Source organism: Mesocricetus auratus, unplaced genomic scaffold, assembly GCF_017639785.1.
Source record: "Mesocricetus auratus isolate SY011 unplaced genomic scaffold, BCM_Maur_2.0 Super-Scaffold_100006, whole genome shotgun sequence".
Classification (NCBI taxonomy): domain Eukaryota; kingdom Metazoa; phylum Chordata; class Mammalia; order Rodentia; family Cricetidae; genus Mesocricetus; species Mesocricetus auratus.
This window is the reverse complement of record NW_024429190.1, coordinates 87,699,351-87,724,135: the sequence shown is the minus strand read 5'-3', so window position 1 is coordinate 87,724,135 and position 24,785 is coordinate 87,699,351. Positions and strand designations below refer to the sequence as shown.

General features: G+C 43.9%; 1 protein-coding gene across 1 annotated transcript; it reads left to right on the top strand.

Annotated features, from left to right (window-relative positions):
• The first annotated feature begins 808 nt into the window (after positions 1 to 808).
• Positions 809 to 23,646, top strand: Nr1d2 (nuclear receptor subfamily 1 group D member 2). The gene is made up of 8 exons (XM_040747639.1): positions 809 to 967; positions 8,352 to 8,618; positions 9,836 to 9,924; positions 13,245 to 13,389; positions 14,913 to 15,538; positions 18,315 to 18,500; positions 19,489 to 19,699; positions 21,313 to 23,646. The coding sequence occupies exons 1-8, from the start codon at positions 952 to 954 to the stop codon at positions 21,507 to 21,509; spliced, it is 1,737 nt and encodes a 578-aa protein (XP_040603573.1). The 5' UTR covers positions 809 to 951; the 3' UTR covers positions 21,510 to 23,646.
• Positions 23,647 to 24,785: the final 1,139 nt, after the last annotated feature.

The following is a 24,785-nucleotide window of genomic DNA, read 5'->3' as shown; positions in this document are numbered from 1 at the left end:
ATATGGGAATCCAGATCTGAGGTCTTCACTGGAAATGTGAATGCGAGAACCACAACACAGGTTTATTTAATTGATGAGGTTGGATGGAAATACCTAAGGGGATAGCGAGAAAAGGTGTACCCGGGAGCTGGGTTGAGGTCGGTGGGCAGGACATACTAGCCAAACTTAGAGTTCTGGAAAGCTCGGCGGCTGGCTAACACTGGGGAAGAGCGCAGAGTAGGGAGGGGAGAAGAGCACCTTTAGCAGCCCAAGATCAGTTGGCAGGAGTGGGGATTGGGGATGGGGGTGCTGCGAGAGGAGGAGAGGGACGAAGGAGGTGGAATGGGCGGGGCAAGAGCCCGGAGGAAGGCGCGGCTAGGGCTTGGCAAAGGGGGCCAAACGGGCAGAGTAGCGACGGGAGAGGGCGGGGCAACCGGGCCAAGTCTAGGGAGCGGGGGGCTTGGCCAAGCGGAGGGGGCGGAACCTGGCGTAGGGAGAGTCCGGAGCAGAAGTGTGAGGAATGGAGGAACCAGGAGGGGGCGGGCCTGAGGAGGGTCCACCGAATGGCAGGTCTGGACCGCGATAGGGGGCGGGGCCTGCGGCGAGGAAGAGGGCGGAGCCAGGAGCGGGAGCGGGAGCGTCCAGGGGAGGAGGAGCGGGCGGAGCCGGGGGCAGGGGCGGGAGGAGTCGGGGAAAGGAGCGGGCAGCCAGAGGAGGAGGAGCGGGCGAAGCCGCCGCACCGCCGGCGGCGGCGGAGGAGGGGGTGTGCGCGGGTCACATGGTCGAGGCGCCCTCCCCGTCAGCTGCCGTGCCCGCCGCCGAGCGCTGCCACGGGAAGCCGCCGCGCTGCGCTGCGTCTCTGCCGGGTGGCCCGCAGGAGCCGCCCGCGCCCGGTGCTCATGAGGCGGGCCCGCGAGTCCCGCCGCCTGCAGCCCCGGGCGGCGCGGTGAGGGCCGCACCCCGCCGAGCGCCATGGAACTGAACGCGGGTAAGAGCGGGAGGGAGGCACGGGTCGCAGGGCGGCGTGTCTGTGCGGCGGTCTCTCGCACCGGAGGCCGCGGGGATCCCGGAGCCTGGGATCCCTGCACGCCGGCCGCCCCCCTCACATGGCCCTGCCGCGCGGGCCACGTGCACGGTGTGTTTACGTTCGGCGGCGCGGGCGCCGGTTGGCTGCGCGGGCGCGTGACGCGGCATTACATAATGCGCGCTGGGCGGCGGCGGGCGGGGACACGTGAGGCCGCGCGGTGACCCACATTCCCCGGGGCTGCAGGGACACGTGGGGGCGGCGCCGCCGGGGAGCCCACAGCCTGCGTGAGGCTCCGCCCCCGGGGCCTCCGCCGTGACGTGGCCGCGGTCCCGGGTCTCCCGCTGCTGCCCGCTGCAGAGTCCGCCGCGCATGCGCACCGGCCGCCGCGAGGCCGGGCGTTCGTCCCGCCGCAGTGCGCGCTGCAGCCTGCGCGTCCCGAGGTGACCCCGCGAGGGCTGACCTTGCCGGGCAGGGAGTGCGTGGGTCCTTCCCGACCGAGCAGACGCCTGTGGGAGCCCCGCAGCACCCTCCTCCTGGAGGACACAGTCCAGACGTGCCCTCGGGCTTGGAGAGAAGGGGCTTTTCTGCACGCGGCTCCTTGTGTTCCAGGGCTGCGGTGACCCTAGGGTTTCAGAACCTTACAATACTTTTATTTGTATTAGAAACATTTTATCCTCGCTCGGGAGACAGAGACAGGAGACCGCAGAAAGTTGCAGGCATGGGTTGCAGTGTGAGATCCTAATTCATATGGCAGAAGAGGAAAACCCCCTTTTTTTTCAGGACCAATCTTGCCTGAACCCAGAAAGATACTAGGCTTTGAGTTCTCTGCACCTTTAAAAATCACTCCTGTTGTAACAAATGTTTTACGAATTTTTAAATCAACGGTAAAAACAGTTTTGCCTAAGGTTCGTCTTAACCATTGCCTCAATCTTTCATGGGGTGAACATTTTTTCCACTAGTAATTTAGTGGTTGGTAGATTCAGCCCCGCCCTACATGTGAATTCTTCAGGTTCTAATTCATGACGTGGTTGGGTCAGGGGGGGTTAGAAATTTCTCTGATTTGGGCCTTGGAGGACGTTGTTACTAGTGTTAGTCTTGACTTTTGGTGTGAGCATTTTCCGTGGTGACTGGTGACAGTGGCCCGCACCCCACCCCATTTACAGTTGTCAGTTGGTCCAGTGTTTTTCTAATCCTGTTTAATCAGTTTCTCTCTGGCATGTAGCTCCCAGAAGTGAGTAGTGCACCGCACCGTGGAATCGGTTTGCCATTTCCCAAGTTCCAAGTTAGGCTCTTTGCTTTGGACCCTGCTGCAAATGAAGTATTTACAGCCCTTTTATACATGCCTACACATGCATGCATGCACGCTCCGCACCGCACACACCTATTTCTTTTTGGCATATTGCTTTGCTGACTCATAGTGACCTTGAGGTCAGCTAGGACCTTTTCATGGGAAGTTTTTTTTTTTTTTTTTTGGTTTTTCGAGACAGGGTTTCTCTGTACCTTTGGAGGCTGTCCTGGAACTCACTTTGTAGACCAGGCTGGCCTCGAACTCACAGAGATCCGCCTGCCTCTGCCTCCCAAGTGCTGGGATTAAAGGCGTGCGCCACCAACGCCCGGCTTCATGGGAAGTTTTTTGAAGTTAGATTTTATTCATTGTTCAGAAATTGCCTGATCTGAAATGTAGGAATTTGTAGTTTACAGTCACCACAAACAGGCACTGTGTAAGGGTCGCAGTATTAGGAAGTTTGAGAACCACAGACTTAGGGAATCTTGAAGTAGAAGGATCTGTAGTGAGGAACTTTAAGGCGATAACGTATGGATCCACTCAGTTTGTAGAGGAATAGAGTTGTGGCTTCTGTCTGAGTTCCTGATGTCAGCATTCTTCCCCCTCCTCCTCCCCCTCACTCTCCCACTCCCTCTCCCCCTCTGTCCTTTCTCTCCAGACACCAGGTTACACCTTGGCTTCCTTCTAGTGCTGTACATAGAAACCAAACTACTGTTAGTTTTACATATGAAGACCTCGTTTTTGCAATCTTATTTAAAAATCCTTCCCGGCCACGTCGTTTAGCAGGGGATGCATCCTTTCTGACCTACTTTGCTTGCTCTCTGTCCTGTTCACTGCTCATGTGTCCTTAGCATTCAACCCCTTCTGTGCACCATTGCTCACAGCTCTCCACTTCATCCTTAGAGCTTTTTGGAGAGAGACCATGCTGTGCTCTGGAGCCCCAGACCCAGCACAGGTGGAAACTCAGTGCTTCGGTTAGATCTGCCCAACCTTCTTATAAGAGGAATCACTAATAAGTCACTTCTGTGATAAGAAAATAAGCATCCTTGGTGGTAAAATGTTCAGTTCTAAGGCACAAAACAGAAAAGCATTGCTGTGACTTGGTGCCAAACCTCCTTTCCAGGAGGGGTAAGCCGACCTCAGCCTGCAGGAGGGCGTTGACTCCTGGGTAAGCCCTGACTGGGAACCTGGCCGAGCTCCACTCCCCTTCAGCTAAAAATAGAGAGGACTGCTTGCTGCCTGAGTTAATTTTAGCTTAAGGCTCTAAGAAGTGCATTTTGCTTGTTTCTGGAAGTGTTGGGATTTGCTGGATCAGGGATTTTACATTTCTTGCTTTATCATCAGAGACCGTGTGGACAAAAACATGTACATATAATAATCACTTTTATGAACACTTTGATATTAGTCTTGCAGTTACAGGCAGATATTTCTGTTTTATGTGATGACTTAGGGTTGATGAGAAAGAAACTTGCTTGCTCAGGTCTTAGTGATCTTGTGTACTCATTGGATAGATAGCTCAGTGGCTTTTGTATCTGGTCTGCTGCTCACTATAGCTGCCTTACTCAGTCTTTCAGACTCCAGCTTCCTCATTTGCAAAATGGGTTAATGGAGGTTAGAAGGCTGAAATGTGACCAGGAGGTTATGTTCATTTCATTGTTGGCTTCAGTACTGTGTGTTAACTTAAGAGTTTGATTTTCCTTTCTTCACACGAGGCCCTGATCCTGGAAGCCTTACCTTCTAGGAAGTTTGCATTTAACCACTGAGTTTAACGGTGAGTTTGGTATATTGGTGTGTAGAGGAGATGAGGACAAGAAAATTGGTTTTGAAGGTCTGACTGGAAGATGACTGCTGCTTCTAGATGGGTCCCAGTGATTTCAAGGTGTGGAATACAAACACTTGAATACCTAGAGAGTGGAGTTAGACACAAGCTGGGTTGACAACAGTCCAGAAATTTTCCTTATGTTTTATTTTGGAGCTTTAATGCAAAAGAAATTTTAATTCCATCATGGCCTAAGCAATGCTTTTGATTCCTTTTAAGCCATCTGCATTAGCTCAGATTTCTAAAAGGTTTAGTTAGTGTGTGTGGTGTGCGCAGTTTGTGCAGATTTCTAAAAGTTTGTGTATACAGTGTGATGTGTGCACATGTGCAGAGGTCAGAGGAGAATGCTGGCTTTTCTCCATTGCTGTCTACTCGATTCCTTTGAGACTGTCTTTCTCTGAACTGAGAGCCCCTGTCCCTCACACAGGTGCTGTCGTCCTCCCCTCCCCCCATACTCATTAGCTTGGCTGGCTGGCCAACAACCCCCAAGGATCTTCCTATCGTGAACCCTTCCTCCCAGACCTAGGGTCACAGTTGTACAAAACCATGGCTGGCTTCCTATGTGGATGCTTGAGATCTGATTGCAGATCCTTATGCTGGCACAGCAAGAGCTCTTGGCCATTGAGGTACCTCCTTAGCCTGCTCGGCCCCCTCCCCCATTAAGGACCTGTAGGTTGTTCTGAGACAAGATCTCACCGTATAGCCCAGGCTGATCTTGAATATAAATCTTATTGCCTCAGCTTCCTGACTTTTGACATTATAGGCTAAATGTTTATTTCTAAGCAGAGGTACTCAGAAGGCCTTGTGAACATAAATGACTTATAGTATTGGCCCTAGAAAGGTCATCTCAAGGAAGAGCCTAGTTTTTTATCTTCTTCAGATAATAGGTTTGCACTGAGTCCCTAAGGCTGTATTTCCTGCAGATGCAGAACTATGAAATACTGCACTGATAAAACGTTTTTCTTGGTATCCTGTTATGAGCAGAGGCACCTGTAAACTGGGAGCAGTTTGCTGACCCTGGGATTTATGGTGTGTACTTGAGATCTCTTAAGCTTTTTAAACACAGATGTGTTTAGAGATTTTCTCCACACATGATGTTCTCCAGACAGAATAGGCTTGCAGGTTCTCATTGAGATAGGGCATTTAAAATAATTGGACAGTTGTGTTAAATAGAGACTAATTAACAGTGAACTGTAGAGGCTGGAGAGATGGCTCAGTGGTTAAGTGCACTTCCTGTTCTACTTAGAGGGACCAGATTTGGTTCCCAGCACCCACATTGGGCTGTTTACAACTGCCAGTAACTCCAGCTCCAGGGAATCTGATGCCCTCTTCTGGACTCTGGGTGCCTACACACACTTGGCATATATTTATGAACACAAGCATAGGCACATAAATTAAAAATCTTGTGAAGTATGTGCAGTTGAATTTTCACATACTGAGAAGTTCCCTAGCTAAGGAGACACTCATCTCCTTCCTCTTTTGGGTTGTAGCAGCTCCCTGAGAACTGTGGTTGTACTTTACTCCTAAGGTTTCCAATCTGAATGTTGTAGACGAACGTTTCTGTCCCTCCTGGTCCTACAGCCACTTAGTCCCAAATAAACACACAGAGGCCTATATTGTAACTGTTTGGCCGATGACTCAGGCTTCCTATTGCTAGCTCTCTCAATTATTAACCCATTTCTACTAATCTGTCTATCTCCGTGTGGTCGTGGTTTACCTGTGATGCTGGACCTCTTGCTCCCTCAGCAGCTACATAGTGTCTCCTTGACTCCACCTATTCCCTTTCTCTGTCCCTGTTCGGATTTCCTGCCTGGCTAAATCCTTTCTGTTCAATCGCGGAAACAGCTTTTATTCATCAACCAATAAGAAACATAATATTCACTGCATACAGAAGGACATCTCCCATTAAGATGTGGGTGATTGGTACTTGAGTAAACATCGAATAGCTGATTTCAACACAATAGACTGAAAGTGGTTTAAATTCCTGTGCGTAGTTTTTTTTCTTCCTGTATGTAAATGAAAGTACCTGGATTTGGGAGGGTTGTTTGAACCTCAACTTGTTTGCTGTGGGTTAGTTTATTCATATTAAATTATTACTATTATTGTGTATGTATGTGTGTGTGTCTGTGTAGATGTGTTGGCATGCATGTGGAAGCTGGAGTTTGGTGTTGGGCGTGTCCCTTGATTGATCTCTACCTCACATAGTGAGTCTGGTCTCTTTGCTGTGCTGTTGGGTTGTTCTGACTCAAGGAATTCACTGTTTTCTCGCATGCACATTGACTACACATTGTGACCACCTGGCATTTGTTTTTAAGATTTATGTATATGTATGTGTGTGTGCATACATGTATCCAGGGGCTCCGTGTGGAGCCCAGACAGAGGGTGTTGGATTTCCTGGGACTGGAGTTACAGGTGATTGTGACCAGCCTAATGTGGGTGCTGGGAACTGAACTCAGGTCCTCAACAAGAGCGGGGAAGGTGCTCTTAATGCCTAAGCATCTCTATTGCCTTTCCTGTCTCTTTACCTGGGTTCTGGGGATCTGAACTGTGGTCATCGTGTGTCACAAGTACTTTGCCTGTGGAACCTTCCTCCACCTCTTATATTTTTAAGCAACTGATGAACACAGATTCCATCTTTACCCTTCCGGCCAAAGAGCTGTTGTCTTTAGGAAACTTCTTTTTCTTTTCTCAGTACTGAGGATTGAACCCCCAGGGCCTCATCCATGCTGGCTACCACTGAGCCATATATTACTTTTTTTTTGAGACAGGGTTTCTCTGTATTGTTTTGGAGGCTGTCCTGGAACTTGCTCTGTAGACTCACAGAGATCTGCCTGCCTCTGCCTCCCGAGTGCTGGGATTAAAGGTGGGCACCACCAACGCCCAGCTCATATCTTACATTTTTAATTTTCAGGTTAATGCTTCCATTGCACTTGACATTCTCCACCTCCTGTGTGCGCATACATCTAGACTGTTGTCAGGAGCCCCGTGTCTGATACCTTCGCGTTCCGCTTATATTTCACACTGCTTGGAATCTGCTAGTCAGTGTGGACTTCACAAAGGTAGAAGTCAGTGTAAAAGTATGTGTGGCAGGGTCCATCCCTGTACAGTGTCCTGAGGATTACAGCCAGAAAATAGGTGAAAGCAGGCAGGCAGTAGGTGGTATCACTTCAGTACAGTGCTGGGAAAGTTGACCGTTGTTTCTGCTGTACACTGAGGAACCAGTGAATATTTGATGATGGAGGCAGAAGAAACCACAGTGGACCTTGGTAGAGAAGAGGTGAATTACTTGTTTGGTCTGGGATTTAGGAAAATAATATATTTAGCCTTGAGGTTACTTGGGGAATATTTTATCTCTTTGAGGGAAGAAGTTTAAAATTATACCCTAAGAACACTTTTAAACACTGTCTCATCCTGACCAGATTATAGTTTTGCAGAGGCTCAGGCCAGTTTGCTGAGGGATTGTGGAGGTTACTTCCATGAACTTAACTGTTCTGCTTTGGGCAGACGGGAGGATGCCTGGTAGATAAGATTGGCTTCTGCCTTACTATTGTTCTTGCATAGTGTATCTTCTGCCAGTCCCTTTAATGTGGCCTGAAACAGTGTTAGAAGAACACACAGTGTGTCTGGATCCTTAAGAACTGAACACAGATGGGTGTGTAAGTGCATTGGTGGCTGGGTCCAGGAAGGAGGTGGACCCTGGACTCCCGTGGGGAGTCCTGTCTTCAGGCAGTATCAGAGCAGCAAGATTGGGGAGCAGCATCTGGGAAAGGTTCCCTGCATTAAGATAAAGACCTTGTCTGCTATTCCAAATGCAACCCTTGTTCCCTTTAGTCGTTGTCTCGGCTAAGTGCTGGGGAAACAAGCACTGGGTGCCAAGGAGGCTGGGACTAGTGCAGGTTTGTGAACAGCAATTTGCTGATTTGAGCCTTGAGGACACTCAGAGGCTAGGTTTGTGTCTGTTGTGTGCTTATGACAAACAAGGTATTAGCCTTTCTCATGGCTAAGTCAAAGGCACTTAACATAGCTTTGAACTTGTGGAAGGAATAATATGAAACAAGAAAAAGTTTTTTGGTGTAAACCGAACTAATGTCAATCACTTTTTGTTTCTGAAGTTAGTGAGTTTTCTAACATTTATGAGTAAAAATCAAATACATGTATAATCTTGTATCTAATTGTCTACTTGTAAAAATCAAATACATGTATAATCTTCTATCTAATTGTCTACTTGTACTGCTTTCTAGGAGGTGTGATTGCCTACATCAGTTCCTCCAGCTCTGCCTCCAGCCCTGCCTCTTGTCACAGTGAGGGTTCTGAGAACAGTTTCCAGTCCTCGTCCTCATCCGTTCCATCTTCTCCAAATAGTTCTAACTCTGATGCCAACGGAAATCCCAAGAACAGTGATATCTCTAGCATCGACGGTGTCTTGAAGAGTGATCGCACAGATTGTCCTGTGAAAACTGGCAAACCTGGTGCTCCTGGCATGACCAAGAGTCACAGCGGTATGACAAGTAAGTCTGTTAGTGTTTTATTTTGTGATCACTAATGAAGATGGGTTTTGTATCCCAGGCTTTTCCTTTGGGTACTACTCTACTTTATTCTCCCTCTGGTAATCATGGTCAGTGGTTAGACAAAACATCAGTGATTGTTTTAGAAGTTTCAGCCAGGAGCTGGCTGTCATGGTTCTATTCTGTCTCTTCTTCCTTTCCACACACTTGCAGGGACCTTTCTGCTGGACTCCTAGTATTGAGTCTTGTCTCTAGTTGTGGAAGGGTTTACTTTCATGAAGCCAGAATTGGAAACATTTGGGACTAGGAAGCCAAGCAGGATTGTACTGACCAGTGTGGTGGCTCACCTGGGTGAGTGTGGGTGAGCAAGGCTAGTGCAGCTGGAGGAGAAGGTACGGGGCTTGCCCAGCTCTTGCTGTTGAACTGAAGCAGCATAACTCAAAACCCTTGCAACTTTAATTTTTTTTTTTTCTGTGAAGCTGGGGAAGGAAGGAGCTCAGGTTTCTTGTTCACTAGGCAAGCATTCTTCACTGAACCATACCTTCCGCCTTCTTTACATTTTCTTTTTTTGGAAAAGGTTCACTTATTTATTTGCTTTTAAAATTTATGCTTATGTATGTGAGCCTGGAAGAATACATATGCACCGTTTGTGTCTGTGTGTCTGTGCCCTAGAAGAATGTATGTGCACTGTGTGTGTAACGTACCCTTGGAGACCAGAAGGGGGCACCCTACCTGATCAGGTGGGACTGAGTTAAGTTATTGGTAGCTGCCAAGTGGGTGCTGGGAATTGAACCCTGGTCCTCTGTAAGTGTTCTTAATCATTGAGCCATCTGTCAGCCACTGTCCCTTCCCCTCCTAGACATATTTTCTATTGATTAATTTCTCTGAATTCTTTTTCTCTAAGAGAATTGTTTTCTTAGTTCTTGTTGCATGTATGGTAACTACAGATTTACAAAATTTCCATGGATACTTATAAAATCATCAAAATGGAAAAAGTCAGCTATCGCTGGGGATACAGCTTGGTGCATTTGGCTGAGTACTGGGTGAGGGGAGAGGAAAGACTTTCCTTTATTAATTTGTTATGGAGATTTTTTTCTATGCTACAAAGGTGTAAGTGTATTGTTTTAAAGCACTTGCAAATTTAACGAGATAAAATATTCAATTGGGAAAGCACTTGAGTGATCTTCCAGCTTTTTATTTCCTGTCTGTTTGTGCCCTAGAATTTAGTGGCATGGTTCTACTGTGTAAAGTCTGTGGGGATGTGGCGTCAGGATTCCACTATGGAGTTCATGCTTGTGAAGGCTGTAAGGTAACGCAAGCTTTTATTTCTTACTACCATCCTAACTCTGGGACTAAAGAAAGCGGGTTAGGCTTGTGAATGTCCACAGTTTACTTAGAAGGGAGGGAGGACTCAGCTGTTCGTTCTCAGTTTTAAGATTCTGATCAAAATTAATTTGCTATCTTAGTTCCAGTGACTTGGGGTGTGGAGCAGCCACAGTTCTGGTTCATTCACTGTCCAGTCAGGCACAGGCCTTTGTGGTCAGGAAATAGGTATGAATCAGACAGTGAGGGGTTTCACTGCTTTGTTGGGGTAGTTCACTTTTTACTCTTCTTGTGTTTTTGAGACAGGGCCTCATGTAGTCTAGGGCTGGCCTGGAACTTGCTATGTACAGCAGTGGAGGATGAGCTGGTGCTTTGAGTATATGCCAGTGGAGGATACTTGCTGGTACTTGCTGTGGTGGTTTGTGGAGGATGAGCTGGTACTTGGTCTGTAAGGTAGTGGACGATGACCTGGTACTTGCTGTGTATGGCAACGGAAGATGGCCCAGTGTTTGTGATCCTGCTTCCTGCCAAGGGGTGAGATTACAGGCACCGTGCCTATAAATCAAGATGTGAGTTAGGTCGCAGTATCTTCTGTTTGCTGAAGCAGAATACTGCAGGTGGGGTAATTGTAGAGTTAATTTGCCTTAGAATTTTGGAGACTGGGGGAGAGTCTTTCTGTTGGAGGATGGAAGACCCTGAATAGGGGCAGATAGAGTGCTTATGCCTAAGAATGTGAGCTTGAGTGTGTATAGAATGAGCCCAGCTAACTTTTTTTGTCGTTGTTTTGTTTTAGGCAAGGTCTCTACATGTAGCCTTGGAGCTCACCATGTAGACCAGGCTGAGTTCAAACTCACAGAGATCCACCTGCTTCTTCTGGGATTACAGGCATGTACCAACATGCCTGACTCCCAACTTACTTTTTTACAACAAGTTCATTTTTGTATTAACGTTAGCCAGTTGAAGAAAGCAGAACACTTGTTATCCCACTCACAAAGTCTCGCCCATCAAGACTGACATTGAGTGCTAAGTTTCTAGAACGTGATCTTTGAGGAACATATTCAAACCATATCAGATCTTTTTTTTTTTTTTTTGGTTTTATGAGACAGGGTTTCTCTGTATTGTTTTGGAGGCTGTCGGACCAGCTCGGCCTCGAACTCACAGAGATCCGCCTGCCTCTGCCTCCCGAGTGCTGGGATTAAAGGCATGCTCCACCACCGCCCGGCTCAAACCATATCAGATCTTAGACCTTGTTAGGTACTATGAGATGGAAATAACTGCTAAGTATTTGCCAAAATATAGTGTGGTAAGAACTAATGCTTGAGGTAAGAGTATTGTTGATGCTAAGCCAGCCTGAGCTACTTAACAAGAGTTTATCTCAAACACAAAACAAGCAAAAGTAAGTAATAGCAACCAACAATATAATACAAGTGGAGTCAGATCACCTTGAATCCAAATGGAATACGTAGGAAAGAGTTGATTTGTAAGTTGATTATTTCTAGTGCTTGCAACCAGAGCCTTAGGTAGTCTCATTGAAGCGGCTCTGCCTCCTTAGCTACATCTGGGAATGTCTCTTAATCTGACACAACCCTTTTTCCTGTTACTAAACATTAGCAAGGCCAGCATGTGTTCTTGTTGTTTTCTCACTGGAGTGGGCTAGAGTAGGAAGACAGTTTGGCAGGATGTGGCAGGGCGAATAAGATCGGGAACATTCGTGGTGAAAGAGTGAGTCTCTTGGGACAGTTCTGAATAGTTGAATCTGGGAGCTTTCTAATGACTAATAAGTATTGTGTAGATGTAGCTCTTTTCTACTGTTTTAAAGAATTGTATAAATTCTGTATATATTTTTAAATAAAATGTGAAGTATTTTTAAACTAAGTTCATGTCACTTTTCAGCCAGAAAGTAAAACCGTGATCTGAATGAAATGTATTACATATTCTCTTTAAAAAGTATTACCAGTTTATGTATGTTCTTGTTTTACCTGAATATCTATGCAGTTCTTTATGCCCGGTGCCTGTGGAGGCTAGAAGAGGGTGTTAGATTCTCGGAACACACATTACAAATGGTTATGAGCTTCCATGTGGGTGCTGACCCTCTGGAAGAGCAGCCGGTGCTCTTAACTACTAAGTCATCTCTCTAGCACCCCATTGATAAATACAAATAATTGATCCATATCTTGATGTAACCCAGGCTAGCTTAGAACTCAGTCCGCTGTAGCCTCCCAAGTTACGGGATTACAGGAGTGGACCACCGTATCCTGCTAAATGAATGCTTTTGGGGCAGTGCTGGGAATGAAACCCAAGGTCTCTCACTGGCTAGGCCACTCTTTACCACTGAGCTACCTCCTGACCCTCAGTACCCTCTTGAAAATGCACTATTTTTAGCTCTTGCATTGTTTAAGCCAAGTATATAGTATCACAGCAGTAAGAAACAAAAGTGATATATATATGTAATCTGGTTAATATTTAACAAATATATTATGTGTGGTTATAATATTAGAGGGAAGGACAGTTTGAAATGATTTTGTAGTTATTTTTCTTACGTTTTCTTTTCTTTCTGGGAACATTAAGCTAGAGCGTCGATGAAGACCTGGCATAGAGCACGTGCTTAATAGTTTGTGTAGTTAAGATAGCTGTTTATAGTCATCTGCCCGGGAACTCTCGCCCTGGGTGTGTGCTGTGACATGGCTGCTGACCTATGGTCAGGGACATCTGGACATCTAGCATGAGCGTGTTGGCTTTGTTGGTGTCAGTAGGTAATGACCCAGAAACGACAAAGCTCTGCTGTTGTTAACAATGTTCTGTTAACTGTCAGACTCTTGTCAGCTTTCTGAAACTTACTTATGTTTCAGAAGTTTTGAAACCTAGATATGGTGGCACATGCTTATCATCCCAGCACTTGGGAGGTGGACGTGTGAGAATGAGGAGTTCAAGACCATCCCAAGCTATATAATGGGTTCAAGGCCACCCTGGACTATAGGAGACCCATTCCCCCCCCAAAAAAAAAGCTTGGAACTTGCTTTCAAGGTAGAGCATGTGGCTGCAGCTGAGGTCTAGCAGGAGGAGTGGTTATAAAAAGGTACTTTGTGCCACACAGAGAATCTTCAGTGGGAAGAGGAATTTTGTTTGTTTGGTATATCTTGTACCTGCTGATTGATACCAGTAAGGAGCCAGTTAAATTCTGTGTCAGATTTTCTTTTTCTTTGACCTGGGCCCAGCTCTACATACACTAGTTAGTGTGGGACTAGTTCTTGTGAAAACTTCATGCAGCTATTTTTACATGGATACATAAATCTTCCTTTATTTTAGGGTTTCTTTCGAAGGAGCATTCAGCAAAATATCCAATACAAGAAGTGCCTGAAGAATGAGAACTGTTCTATCATGAGGATGAACAGGAACCGATGCCAGCAATGTCGCTTCAAGAAGTGTCTGTCAGTGGGAATGTCAAGAGACGGTGAGTTCCCAGCTCAGGGTTTTTCTAGAGTGTAAAGTTGGTCACTGAGCTGTCAGCGATTACCAGGCCCTGTTATGCGGAAGTGCAGATTTCAGGAAGCCCCCTGTGACATCTTGTGGATTGAAACTCACTGTGGTAGGATTAGGGCTGTCATCTCAGAGGCAGCTGTTGGCATGGCTACTTTTTATGTTGCTTCTTGTAACTGGACCTCCATTTTTCTCAGTGATTTCACGTTTTTCCTTTGAGTGGGTAGAACGATGGCTTAGTGATTAAAAAGCACTCACTGCTCTTGTAGAGAACCTAGGTTCAGTTCCCAACATCCACATGGTGGCTCACAACTACTTGTAACTCTAGTATCAGGGGACTTGATGCCTTATTCTGTCATCTGTGGAATACTTATATACATGCTGGCAAAACATTCATATACGTAAAAATATATCTATGTGTTAAGTACTATATTATACTATGTTTTATGTATTATACTATATAGCCCTCGTTGATCTCGAATGCTCTGTGTAGACCAGGCTGACTTTGAACTCATAGAGACCTACCTGCCTTTGCTTCCGAGTGCTGGAATTTATGGCAGGCACCATCGTGTCTGACCTTAATTCTTGTTTTTAAGATTTATTTTTTGGCTTTGTCTTGGTCCTTTGGTATTACTAAAGAGTCCATTTCTTACTTATTTAGACTTACTTACTTTATTGTATGATATTTATTTATTTATTTATTTATTTATTTATTTATTTATTTATTTATTGCCTGCAAGTGTGTATGCATACCATGTGGGCACCCAGTGCTTGCTGAGGCCAGAAGATGGTGTCAGAGTCCCTGGAACTAGAGTTACAGATGATTGTAAGCCGCCACTTTATGGGTGGTTAGAATTGAACACAGGTCCTTTGCAAGAACAAGGAGTGCTCCTAATTGCCAAGCCATCCTTCCAGCTCCTTACTTACCTGTTTTATATCGCATTTATGTGTGGGCTTGTGTGTGACCTGGCATACATGTGGAGGTCTGATGACAACTTTTGGAGCTGTTCTTTCTGTGTGGGTCATCAGCTTGCATGCAGCTGCTTTGACCTACTGAGCCATCTTCTCAGCTGTCTCTTTTTTTTAAAAAAATTTTTTTAGGTGAGGTCTCACTGTGTAGCCCTGATTGTCCTGAACCCACAGAGATTGTACAGAATGCTGTGGTGGTGTCTGTCTTTAGTAAGGTCCTGCTCTACACTGTAGTTCTCATTAGTTATTTCCGTGTTTCTTGGATTTTTGCTTAGAAAACAGCCAAGAAATACATGTTTTCCTTAACCTTGTGTAGGGAGAGAAAGCAGCAGCAAGTTTTCTGTTCTTTCCTACTTCTCTTCCTGTATCAAGATGAACTTTAGAAGAATTTAGGCCAAGGACATGCAGACATTATTGACTTGTATGGTAAGAGGCCATGGCTTTCAGAGGCAATTTTGTGTCAGCATTTCTATAAGCAGAGCCTATTAGAATACAGACACTGACGCTAACTGTCTTTCTCCTCAATAGCTGTTCGATTTGGCCGAATTCCTAAGCGTGAGAAACAGAGAATGTTAATTGAAATGCAGAGTGCAATGAAGACCATGATGAACACCCAGTTCAGCGGCCACCTGCAAAATGACACCTTAGCAGAGCGCCATGGACAGTCAGCCCTACCAGCTCAGGAACAGCTGCGGCCCAAGCCCCAGCTGGAGCAAGAAAGCCTCAAAAACTCTCCTCCCTCTTCTGATTTTGCAAAGGAGGAAGTGATTGGCATGGTGACCAGAGCCCACAAGGATACCTTTCTCTATAATCAAGAGCGTCGAGAAAACTCAGCTGAGAGCATACCATCCCAGAGAGGAGAACGGATCCCCAGGAATGTGGAGCAATATAATTTAAATCATGACCACTGTGGCAGTGGGCTTCACAGCCACTTTACCTGTAGTGAGAACCAGCAGCATCTCAGTGGACAATACAAAGGGAGGAACATAATGCACTACCCAAATGGGCATGCCATTTGTATTGCAAATGGACACTGTGTGAACTTCTCCAGTGCTTATACGCAAAGAGTCTGTGATAGAGTTCCACTAGATGGATTTTCTCAGAATGAGAACAAGAATAGTTTCCTGTGCAACACTGGAGGGAGGATGCATCTGGTATAGTGAAATCGATTCTTTGCTCGCCTTGTATCAAGGAAAGCTTGGAAGGCTTTGTTTTGGGTGGGGGTGGTATGTTGACTTGGGAAGTGGGTCAGGAAGACCAAGAGAGATTTCTAGAAGCCTTTGTGTAGTAGCATTTTTAGTGAAATAATGCTAATAAGCAATGCTAGTGGACTAATTTAATTTCACATAGCAGTAGGTACAGGCTTGTACTTTCATTACTGCTGTAGGGTTAAGATTCGTATAAACTATGATTCACACAGAACTGATCCTGTAGTACGTGGAAATCTCATTGGAAATGTAAGTGTTCTCATCAATTAGTACTTCATTAGCTTTGGGATCTTTCTCAGAAGGGTTAGTTTTTATTTATTTATTTGTTTTTTAGCTTCTTTGATTTCTGTGGAGAGAGGTTTTGTTGCTCTTTGTAGGGGCAGTCTTGCTATGTTGCCCACACTGGATTTGAGCTCCTAGGTTCAAGTGACCTTGTAGATCATTGGGACTTCAGGGTGCATCACTGCCTAGCAGAGAGGTTCTTTTAGCCTCTGTTTAGTTATGATGTAGAAAGAGCTTTGGAGATAGATCTTTTATTGTTTTAGAATTAAGGACTAATTTAATCGCCTAATTTCTAAGATTTTATCCTGAGTTGTATCATTCAAATTCAACATTCTACCCAAAATATACGGTGTTCAGAATTTCGTCAACAGCAGTACTATGCCATTTCCAGTTTAAACTGGGAGACCCTTTGATAGTGCTTGTGTTGTGCAGCTGGCAGGCAGTTACCTTTTGGTTTTTCATCTTAAAACTAGTTGATTGTATCCCAGTCTTCATGCTCGCTTTTCTTTTGTCTCTTGCCAGTGTCTGAGTGTGGGTCTGGAAGGCACCCTTAGACATGTTTACCTTCTGTCCTTGGGTTCTTCCTCTAGGCACTTGTAGACTTTGTAGGTTCTGTTTCATAGCCGTTTCCAGGCTTAAGAATCATCTCACTCCTGGACTCTTACGGGTTTAGTGTAAATTTAAATAAAGGCTAGTTTTAATAATAGACGATATGGTACATGCTTCATGTATCTAGTGTTGCTACAACTTCTTTGGCTTCCCTTAGTTCCTGTTTGGAAGGTGTACCTGGTATCCAGTCTGTCTCCTAGTTGAGCAGGTGGAGGTCCCTGGTCACCATTGTTAATGAGATAAAGGACCAGTGACTCTATTAAATGAGGCACCTTATACTGCCTACCTTTTAGAGTGTGCAGTGTTTTTGTTTACTGAGGAAAAAATGAGTTCTGAAATAGGAAGTAAGTAGAGGTTTGTAACCTCACTTGGGTTTAGATGAGGCACTGAGTCTTTCAGAGGCTCATGTACTCATGGTGCCTACAGACGACTCAGCCATTAAAGGCTAGGCTCACAACCCACAATGTAAGGCTTCGGTTCCCAGTACCCATGGCTGTCTCTCCAGCCACAAAACAAAACAGACTCCCTGTCTTTACAACCAGGCTATAATAACCAAGGTGTGAGAAACAAATGGGAAGATTTGTTCTCAGAACTTGAAAGCACTGCATGCCTGTGGGAGGTGGCAGCAGTGTTACAGAGTACAGTAGGCCTATGCAAGATGTTTTTGAAGTAGCTGGTTTTAGATAATGTATTTCCTAGGCTATCTCAAACATCTATAGCTGTTTAGATTAGGTTGCCTTAGGCTGTTTAAATCATAATTGAGACAAGGTCTCCTGTGGTCCTGACTGACCTGGAACTCAGATCTCCTTGCCTCTGCCTCCCTAGTACTGGGATTAAAGGTGTGTGCCATCACACTTAGTTTATAGGGCTGACTGTTTTGCCCATCCATCCAGGCAAGGTCTTGTGTAGAGCCTTCACTGGTCTGGGACTGTAGACCAGGCTGGAACTCATAGAGATGTGCTTGCCTCTGCCTCCTTAGTACTAGGATTAAAGTTGTGAGCCACCTCTCCTAGCTTTACAAGACTTTTTGTTTGTTTTTTTCAAGAAAGGTTTCCTTTGTGTAACAGCTCTGAGTTTCCTGGAACTTGCTTTGTAGACCAGGCTGGCCTCAAGCTCACAGAGCTCCACCTGCCTCTGCCCCCCAAATTCTGGGATTAAAGGCGTGTGTCACCACTGCCCGCACAAAACTTTTTAAATGTAAAAGACAGGTGATTTCTATTTTATTTAAAACATTTATTGTTGTTTTTTGTTTTGAGATAGGGTCTCACCGTGTACTCAAGGTTGACCTTAAACTCATTATGTGTACCAGTTGACCTTGAACTCAGAAATCCTCATGCCTTTGTCTCCCCTTTTCTGGGATGTGCTGCTGCATCTTTACTTTGTGCATGTGTGAGTGTGGGTATGTGCATGTGTATGAAAGTGCTGGAGGAGGAGAGACGTTAGAGCCCCTGAAGCTGCAGCTAACAGGCAGCCTCGGACATGAGTGCTGAGAACTGAACCTGGGTCTTCGGAAGAGCAGTATTTACTCTTTACTGCTAAGCCATCTCCAGCTTGAATGTGTGATTTGTAAAGCGTCTATTTTATTTACCTACCTTATATTGCATAGGATTTATACATTTTCTTATGTACACTGACAAGTATAACTGTATTTACTGCTGGGAGGGTTCTTGTGTTAAGGTGAAATGAAATACATACAGAGGAAGGGTTAATGGAATACCTTGCTTGAGTTAGGGAGTTACTTCATGTTGAGGTTTCTCATGATTGAGATGACAATTTTGAATTCTTTGTGACCCCTCACAATTTAAGAGTTTTTATCTTTGCTGTAAATTAGGTTTGTCCTATGAGCAAGTCTCCATATGTGGACCCTCAGAAGTCTGGGCATGAAATCTGGGAAGAGTTTTCAATGAGCTTTACACCAGCAGTAAAAGAAGTGGTGGAATTTGCAAAACGTATTCCTGGTTTCCGAGATCTGTCTCAGCATGATCAGGTCAACCTTTTAAAAGCTGGCACTTTTGAGGTAGGTTGTATTCATCCTGACTGTCGATGTAAAGCCCATACACCTGTTTTTCTTTTCTAAATAAATGTTTATAGTTCAGAGTCTCACACTAACAAAACAGTAATTATCCCGGGGCTTCGACAAGGGACAGGTACGATGAACTACTCGGGACTGGAAGCATTCAACTCTGTACCCAGCATGAGAGTTCTTATGGTGACAAGGATTTCAACATGGGTCCTGGACATCAAGATTTATGTTCTTTCTACCTTGTGGCTGTGCTTCAAAGTAATTGGCTCCAAAGTAATTGATAGTAATGCCAATTACTATCACAGGATAGTCACCCCCTTTTGGGTTGTCTGATCAGCCCACCTTTGCTTGGGGCATTGTAGAAGAAAGCACAGTGCACCTTCAGTTGTAAAAGAGGCATGTAGACAGCATTAATGTCAGAGAGTGGGATGCAGGGAATGCTGTTGTCCTGATATAGTCTTTGCCTGGCTTGAGTAGCAGTCACTTGCTGTGATTGCTGTCTTTAGGTGTAGACTCTGGGTCTTGCAGTGTTCTAAGGGTTTGTGTGATGTGTTTCTCTTGACTGCCTTTGGTTATTTGAGGGTTCTCAGTGATGCTCTGTTGAAATAGGACTTCTCTCAGGGCATAGACACCTGAAATATGCTTGGGATCCTGAAGAGTATCTTGAATGCCATTGGCTAGGCTCTATTTATTAACTCATTGAAATCATTGCTCATTTTAATTTTATATTTGTGTTTCTGAATCTCTGCTTATAGGGTTTAAGAGTGTTTAGCATCTTGCTGTTGCTATCTGGACTTGGTTTTGATGTTGGGATATTTATTGCTTTTGTGGAGAATTAGCCTTTAAAATTCTAGATATAAATTCAGTTTCCTTTTTATAAAATTACTTTTATATGTACGATGTTTCTTAATTGACTCGAATAGTTAGATCTTAGTTTTCTGAATGAACTTCTCCAAATACATTTGAACTTTCTGCCTTCCAGGTTCTAATGGTACGATTTGCTTCATTATTTGATGCAAAGGAGCGGACTGTCACCTTTCTAAGTGGGAAGAAGTACAGTGTGGATGACCTGCACTCAATGGGAGCAGGGGATCTGCTCAGTTCTATGTTTGAGTTCAGCGAGAAGCTGAACGCCCTCCAGCTCAGTGATGAGGAGATGAGCTTGTTCACAGCAGTTGTTCTGGTATCTGCAGGTAAGCAGGCTGGCTCTGAATCCGGTTATGCCTTTAATTCGTGACTGATAATTTCATCCTTCTATGCTTCAGACTCCACAACCTGTTAGAGAAAAGGCTTTTTCTCATGTGAACCTAGTATGGGGTTACTTGCTGTTTGAATGAGTGACCAGGTGTCTGAGTCCTTACACAGTGTTTCCTCATGACTCTGTGTTGTTCCCAGTTTCCCTGACACCTTGTATTTTGGTTGTAACAACTTCCTCTCAAGGTATCTCTCCAGATAGTAGCCATTAAGGTTTGCTCCTCTCAGTGGCCACATTTTATTCATTGTATGGGGATCAGTAAGTCTAGCCCTCTTGTTTTAACTTCAGCACGTTGGCTGTGCCTTAATCTACTGCTATTTCCCTGCTATTGTGACTCCACAGTCACTGGCCTGCTTCTCTGGCAGTGACCTGGCTGCTGAGGCACAGCCTGGCAGGAATTCTGTCCCTGCAGACACTTAACTCTGCTGCCACCGCTAAAGATAGCTTTAACTAGATCTCTGTCATTTTATTTATAAATAACATTTGAGATTCAAAGGCTGGGGTGAAAACCTGCTAGCTCAGAGAGGTTGACTAGCACCTAGCTAACTTTCTGTCCTTGCTGGCATCTCTGAAAGAGAGCATCCTTCTGTTCCACCAAAGAGAAAAAAAGCTGCTTCACTCCAAATCCCTCCCTACTACTTCTGGTGCATTTCTCTATCTTGTCCAGATGCCCTCTGATGCTCTACGATTACTTTTGGCCAACTAGTTAGTAACTCAGCCTCCTGACCCAAGGTTAATTTTATTTAATTAATGCAAATGCATACTCGGGGTTTACAGCGTAATGTGATCGAATCCCCTACACCCTCTCTAAGAAGGGACCACAAGTTGTGAATACTAGGTAGGCAATCAACTGTGCATGGAAGTAGGAGTGTAGTCCCTGTGTGGTAAAGGAATACTTCTGCACTGTTATTTTATATTGCCAGTCAGAAGCAGTTGGCGTTAGTATCAAATTTAAATATTGAGAAACTCTGGGTTGAAAAGATGACTCAGAAGTTAAGAACAATGGCTGCTCTTCCAGAGGACTAGGGTTTGATTCCTTGGACTCACATAGTGGCTCACAACCATCTATAACTCCAGGTCCAGGGGATCTAATGGGTCTGTTGGACTCCTCAGTGTCAGGCATGCACACACATACTTGCAAGCAAAACAACCCATATATGTTAGAAAAAAAGATAAGAACCTCTAGACTTACATGAACAAAATTCCAACTACTAAAAGAATTCTGATTTACCAAATGGGAGATATATGCACAATAAGCAGCTATAAAACTTCCCATTGAGAATTTTTCCTTTTTTTTTTTCCCTTTTTTTTTTTTTTTTTTTTTTTTTTTTTGAGATAGGGTTTCTCTGTAGCTCTGGCTATCCTGGAACTGGCTCAGTAGCCCAGACTAGCCTTGAACTCAGAGCTCTTCCTCTCAATTGCTGGAAGTGTGTGCCACCATTGCTGGGCTGTAAAGTTTTAAGCTTGTGTTTGATAGTGATCATTAAGTAAGAATATATATTATTAATGTGTCCTTCCCTTCATAGTTCTCTCTTCCTTATTTCCCATTAGATCGGTCTGGAATTGAGAATGTCAACTCAGTGGAAGCTTTGCAAGAAACACTTATCCGTGCACTAAGGACCTTAATCATGAAAAACCACCCAAATGAGGCCTCCATTTTTACAAAATTACTTCTGAAGTTGCCAGATCTTCGATCTTTAAACAATATGCACTCTGAGGAGCTCTTGGCCTTTAAAGTTCACCCGTAAGGCCTTGAAACGTGAACTGATGCAACTGTACAGTGTATGCTAAGATGCTTATTTATATGTGTATACCATATGTGGAATTAGAAAAGACCTTAGACAGTGCCAGGTCCTGGACTGTCTCTGTAGTCAGTTACCAGTAGCTGTTTGGATGAGAACTCATTGCCATGTTAGACATTGGCCTCCCCCTCCCCCTGTAGACCAATCAGCTGTGTTGCACTTAGACTGGAGAAGTTACACTGAGATATAACCACACTGAATGTTAGACTTTTTCATCTGCCAAAGCCAAAATACCATTTGATCTCCCTGTGGTAGAAACCTAACACACATTGGTGATACAGGAAGACTTAGACATAACCCTTTGTGCTGAGAATCCTGCTGTACCACAAGACTGAAATGTAGTAAGGGAGACTGAGAGCCAAGAGGTCTTTACATGTTTGAATTTTGCTCTAGTACATTGTCCTAGTAGTCCCTGGGTTGTGGAAAATGATAATTGATAGTGTCCCCAATGTCTTGCCTCACAGAGATACTGAAAAATATCCATGAAGCATATTTTACCTCTTGGGAGATAGGCACTATGTAAATAACGTGAAGTTTTTAATATAATTGATCATAATAATATTCTTGTCTTATTTCTAAGCATTTCTTGGAAACTGTTTGACAGTCCACACCAATCTTTTCAGGGTTCCTTCTCAAGTGGGGTACCCTACTGATAAACACATATTCCAGGTTTATGGACACCTCACATAGTATTTGTACATAGTATGTATGTGAATATAATTATATATAAAATCTTACTTCACAATATTTTAAACTGTGAAGACTTTATCATACAATAAACTTAAACAAGAGGTGTCAAGGACCCAAATTAGGTGCATTTTACCTCCTGCTGCTGATGTATAACCATTGCTTTACGATCTTTAGGTGGTAGAATACTGAAATTATGCTATATTTTTGTTTAAGCAACATTTAATGTAAAAGTGTGAAGGGCAGTCAAATCCAGATTTCTGAAAAAACATGTATTTTAGAGTACATCTTTGGTGTAACGTCTACAGTTGAAATACTAGGTGTTTCAGAGCATTTCAGCTTTCTCCCTTGTGCTGATAGAGGTGGTGTTGCTGCCTCTTACCCACTGCAGGTAGGCGGAAGGTTTGCACTGTGTGGAGGATGAAGTTTTGTTTAAGGAAACTTTGTTATCCTGTTGGCACGTCTATGCCAAGTCCACTTTTCTTTCCTTCCTAAATAACATTACAGGGATTTTGTCAAATTAGATACAATATAATTTGAAAAACCTTTTAGTGGGTGACCTGCCTAGACTTAAAGATCATGGTAGGAGAGATAGCCAAAGTTGAAGATGCCTGAACATGTTCCCCCTGGAAAGTAGCAAGTAATTGTATTTTTTGAGTAAAATTACTTTCTGTATAATGTTTGGATTATATGAAATTGTAAAGACGTTAAGAATATGCTTTACTATTTTAAGCTTGTTACTTTTGTGACATGTAAGCAGAATGCCTTATTTTGTAGTCTTAACTTGTTGCTACAGGATCTGAATTTCTGTGGCACAGTTAAGAGAGCTTGAAAAAGATAAACCCTTGTTGTCAAAGAGGAAAGCTGATGGTGTGTCTGTCATACAGTAGGGACCATAACTGCTGTTTGCCTTCAGTGGGTATGGCTTTCATGGGATATACAACTAGGTTTTGTGAATCCTTTACATGATAGCATTATCCTTTTATATTTTTTTTCTAGAATAAACAAATGCATAGTTTCTTCTATGGAGGATAGAGAGCTTTTTGAAGTAATACTGAAAACCTCAAAGATTATGTTGATTATTCATTTTTGCCTTTGACATAAGTGTCTTTATAACATGTATCTTTAAAATAGTTAAGTCTTTGGGAATATGTAACTAGAACTGTTAGTATTGCTTGTAATGCTTTAGTTAGGGTTAGTATATACATGTACACACCTAAATATAAGCATGTAGATTTGCATTTTGTCTCGTAAAATTTTATTTCAATAAATTCTTCCTGTAATAATGGGAAACAAAATTCATCATAGTTCATATGCCACATGTAGTATTTCTGTATTTGAAAGTTGCCCAAATATGAACATTCTAATTCTAAATTAAACCAGCAGCATAATATAAGCACACTCTTTGATTGAGTCATGGTTAAACAAGTAATAAATGATAACAGCCAGATAGGGAACTTCTGAGTCAGTGGGGCACTGTTGATAATTAATAATGTACTGTATGAATTAAGTGATGCTTTAACTTTGACTTTATGGTTCAAGGTTAAAATATGGGCATTATCTCACCAGACTTATGGGCATTATGTTAGCAAGATGAACCATTTTTTTTTTCCTGTGCTTTTAATGTGTCTACATGATCTGAGAGAGGATTCCAGGTTTCAGAGAGCGATAGCTGAGGGAAAGGAGAGGCATTTTGGGGTGAAGTTTGTTCTCATGGTGATGGTTTCATTGCAGATTAAAAAATTCGAGTATTTCAGTAGATCAGTGTATAGATTTCATATCTACATTTTAAGAAATTACCATTGTGACTGGGTCAGAATTGATGTGTATTATGTAAACATTGCAAAGCAAAGCTGTGAGAGGAGCTCAGATAGATGTATTCCTGTGCACGAGAGCAAACACCTGTCTCAATTGTTCTTTCTCTTTTTGCAATATAAAGTTTGCTGAATGTATAAGAAAAAAGTTTATTTGCTTTGCTCTCTGTTTCTCCCAGCCAGTCCCATGGGCTCACCCCTAATGCTGCAACAGAACACCAGCTGAAGACTGCCTTCCCCATCCACTCTTCTTGTTGATTTCACGGAACATCCCCTACTAGCCTCCCTCCCCTCAGTTGTCTCCCAGCCTCCAGCTCAGACTATAGGCAGCTTGAAGATTTTTCTCTGCTCTTTCTATCCCCCAGCAGACTCAATCCCTCAGGCTCACGCCAGCTGTAGCCTCCCTTCCTCCCATGCCTCCTGTGGATCTCACTGAACATCCCATCCTGAACTCTCAGAAATCAAAACCTACATCTGTAATCACCCTAAACCCAGATGCTTAGATGCCAGGGTAAAAACACAATAACAGCAAGGACAATATGACTCCAGAACCTGCCACAGCATGCTCTGAACATTCTAATATAGCTGAAACACAAGACAGAAGGTCTTAAAACTACCTATATGAAGGTGATAGAGGTCTTTAAAGAGGAAATGAATAAATCCTGTAAAGAAAGCCAGGAAAACACAAACGGATGAAATGAGTAAACCCTTTAAAGAAAGC

Excerpts from the sequence above, each read along its gene's own strand:
- Nr1d2 (XM_040747639.1), top strand. Across the intron at positions 15,539-18,314 it reads CTGGAGGGAGGATGCATCTG|GTTTGTCCTATGAGCAAGTC; the intron begins GTATAGTGAAAT and ends GCTGTAAATTAG. Across the intron at positions 18,501-19,488 it reads TAAAAGCTGGCACTTTTGAG|GTTCTAATGGTACGATTTGC; the intron begins GTAGGTTGTATT and ends TCTGCCTTCCAG.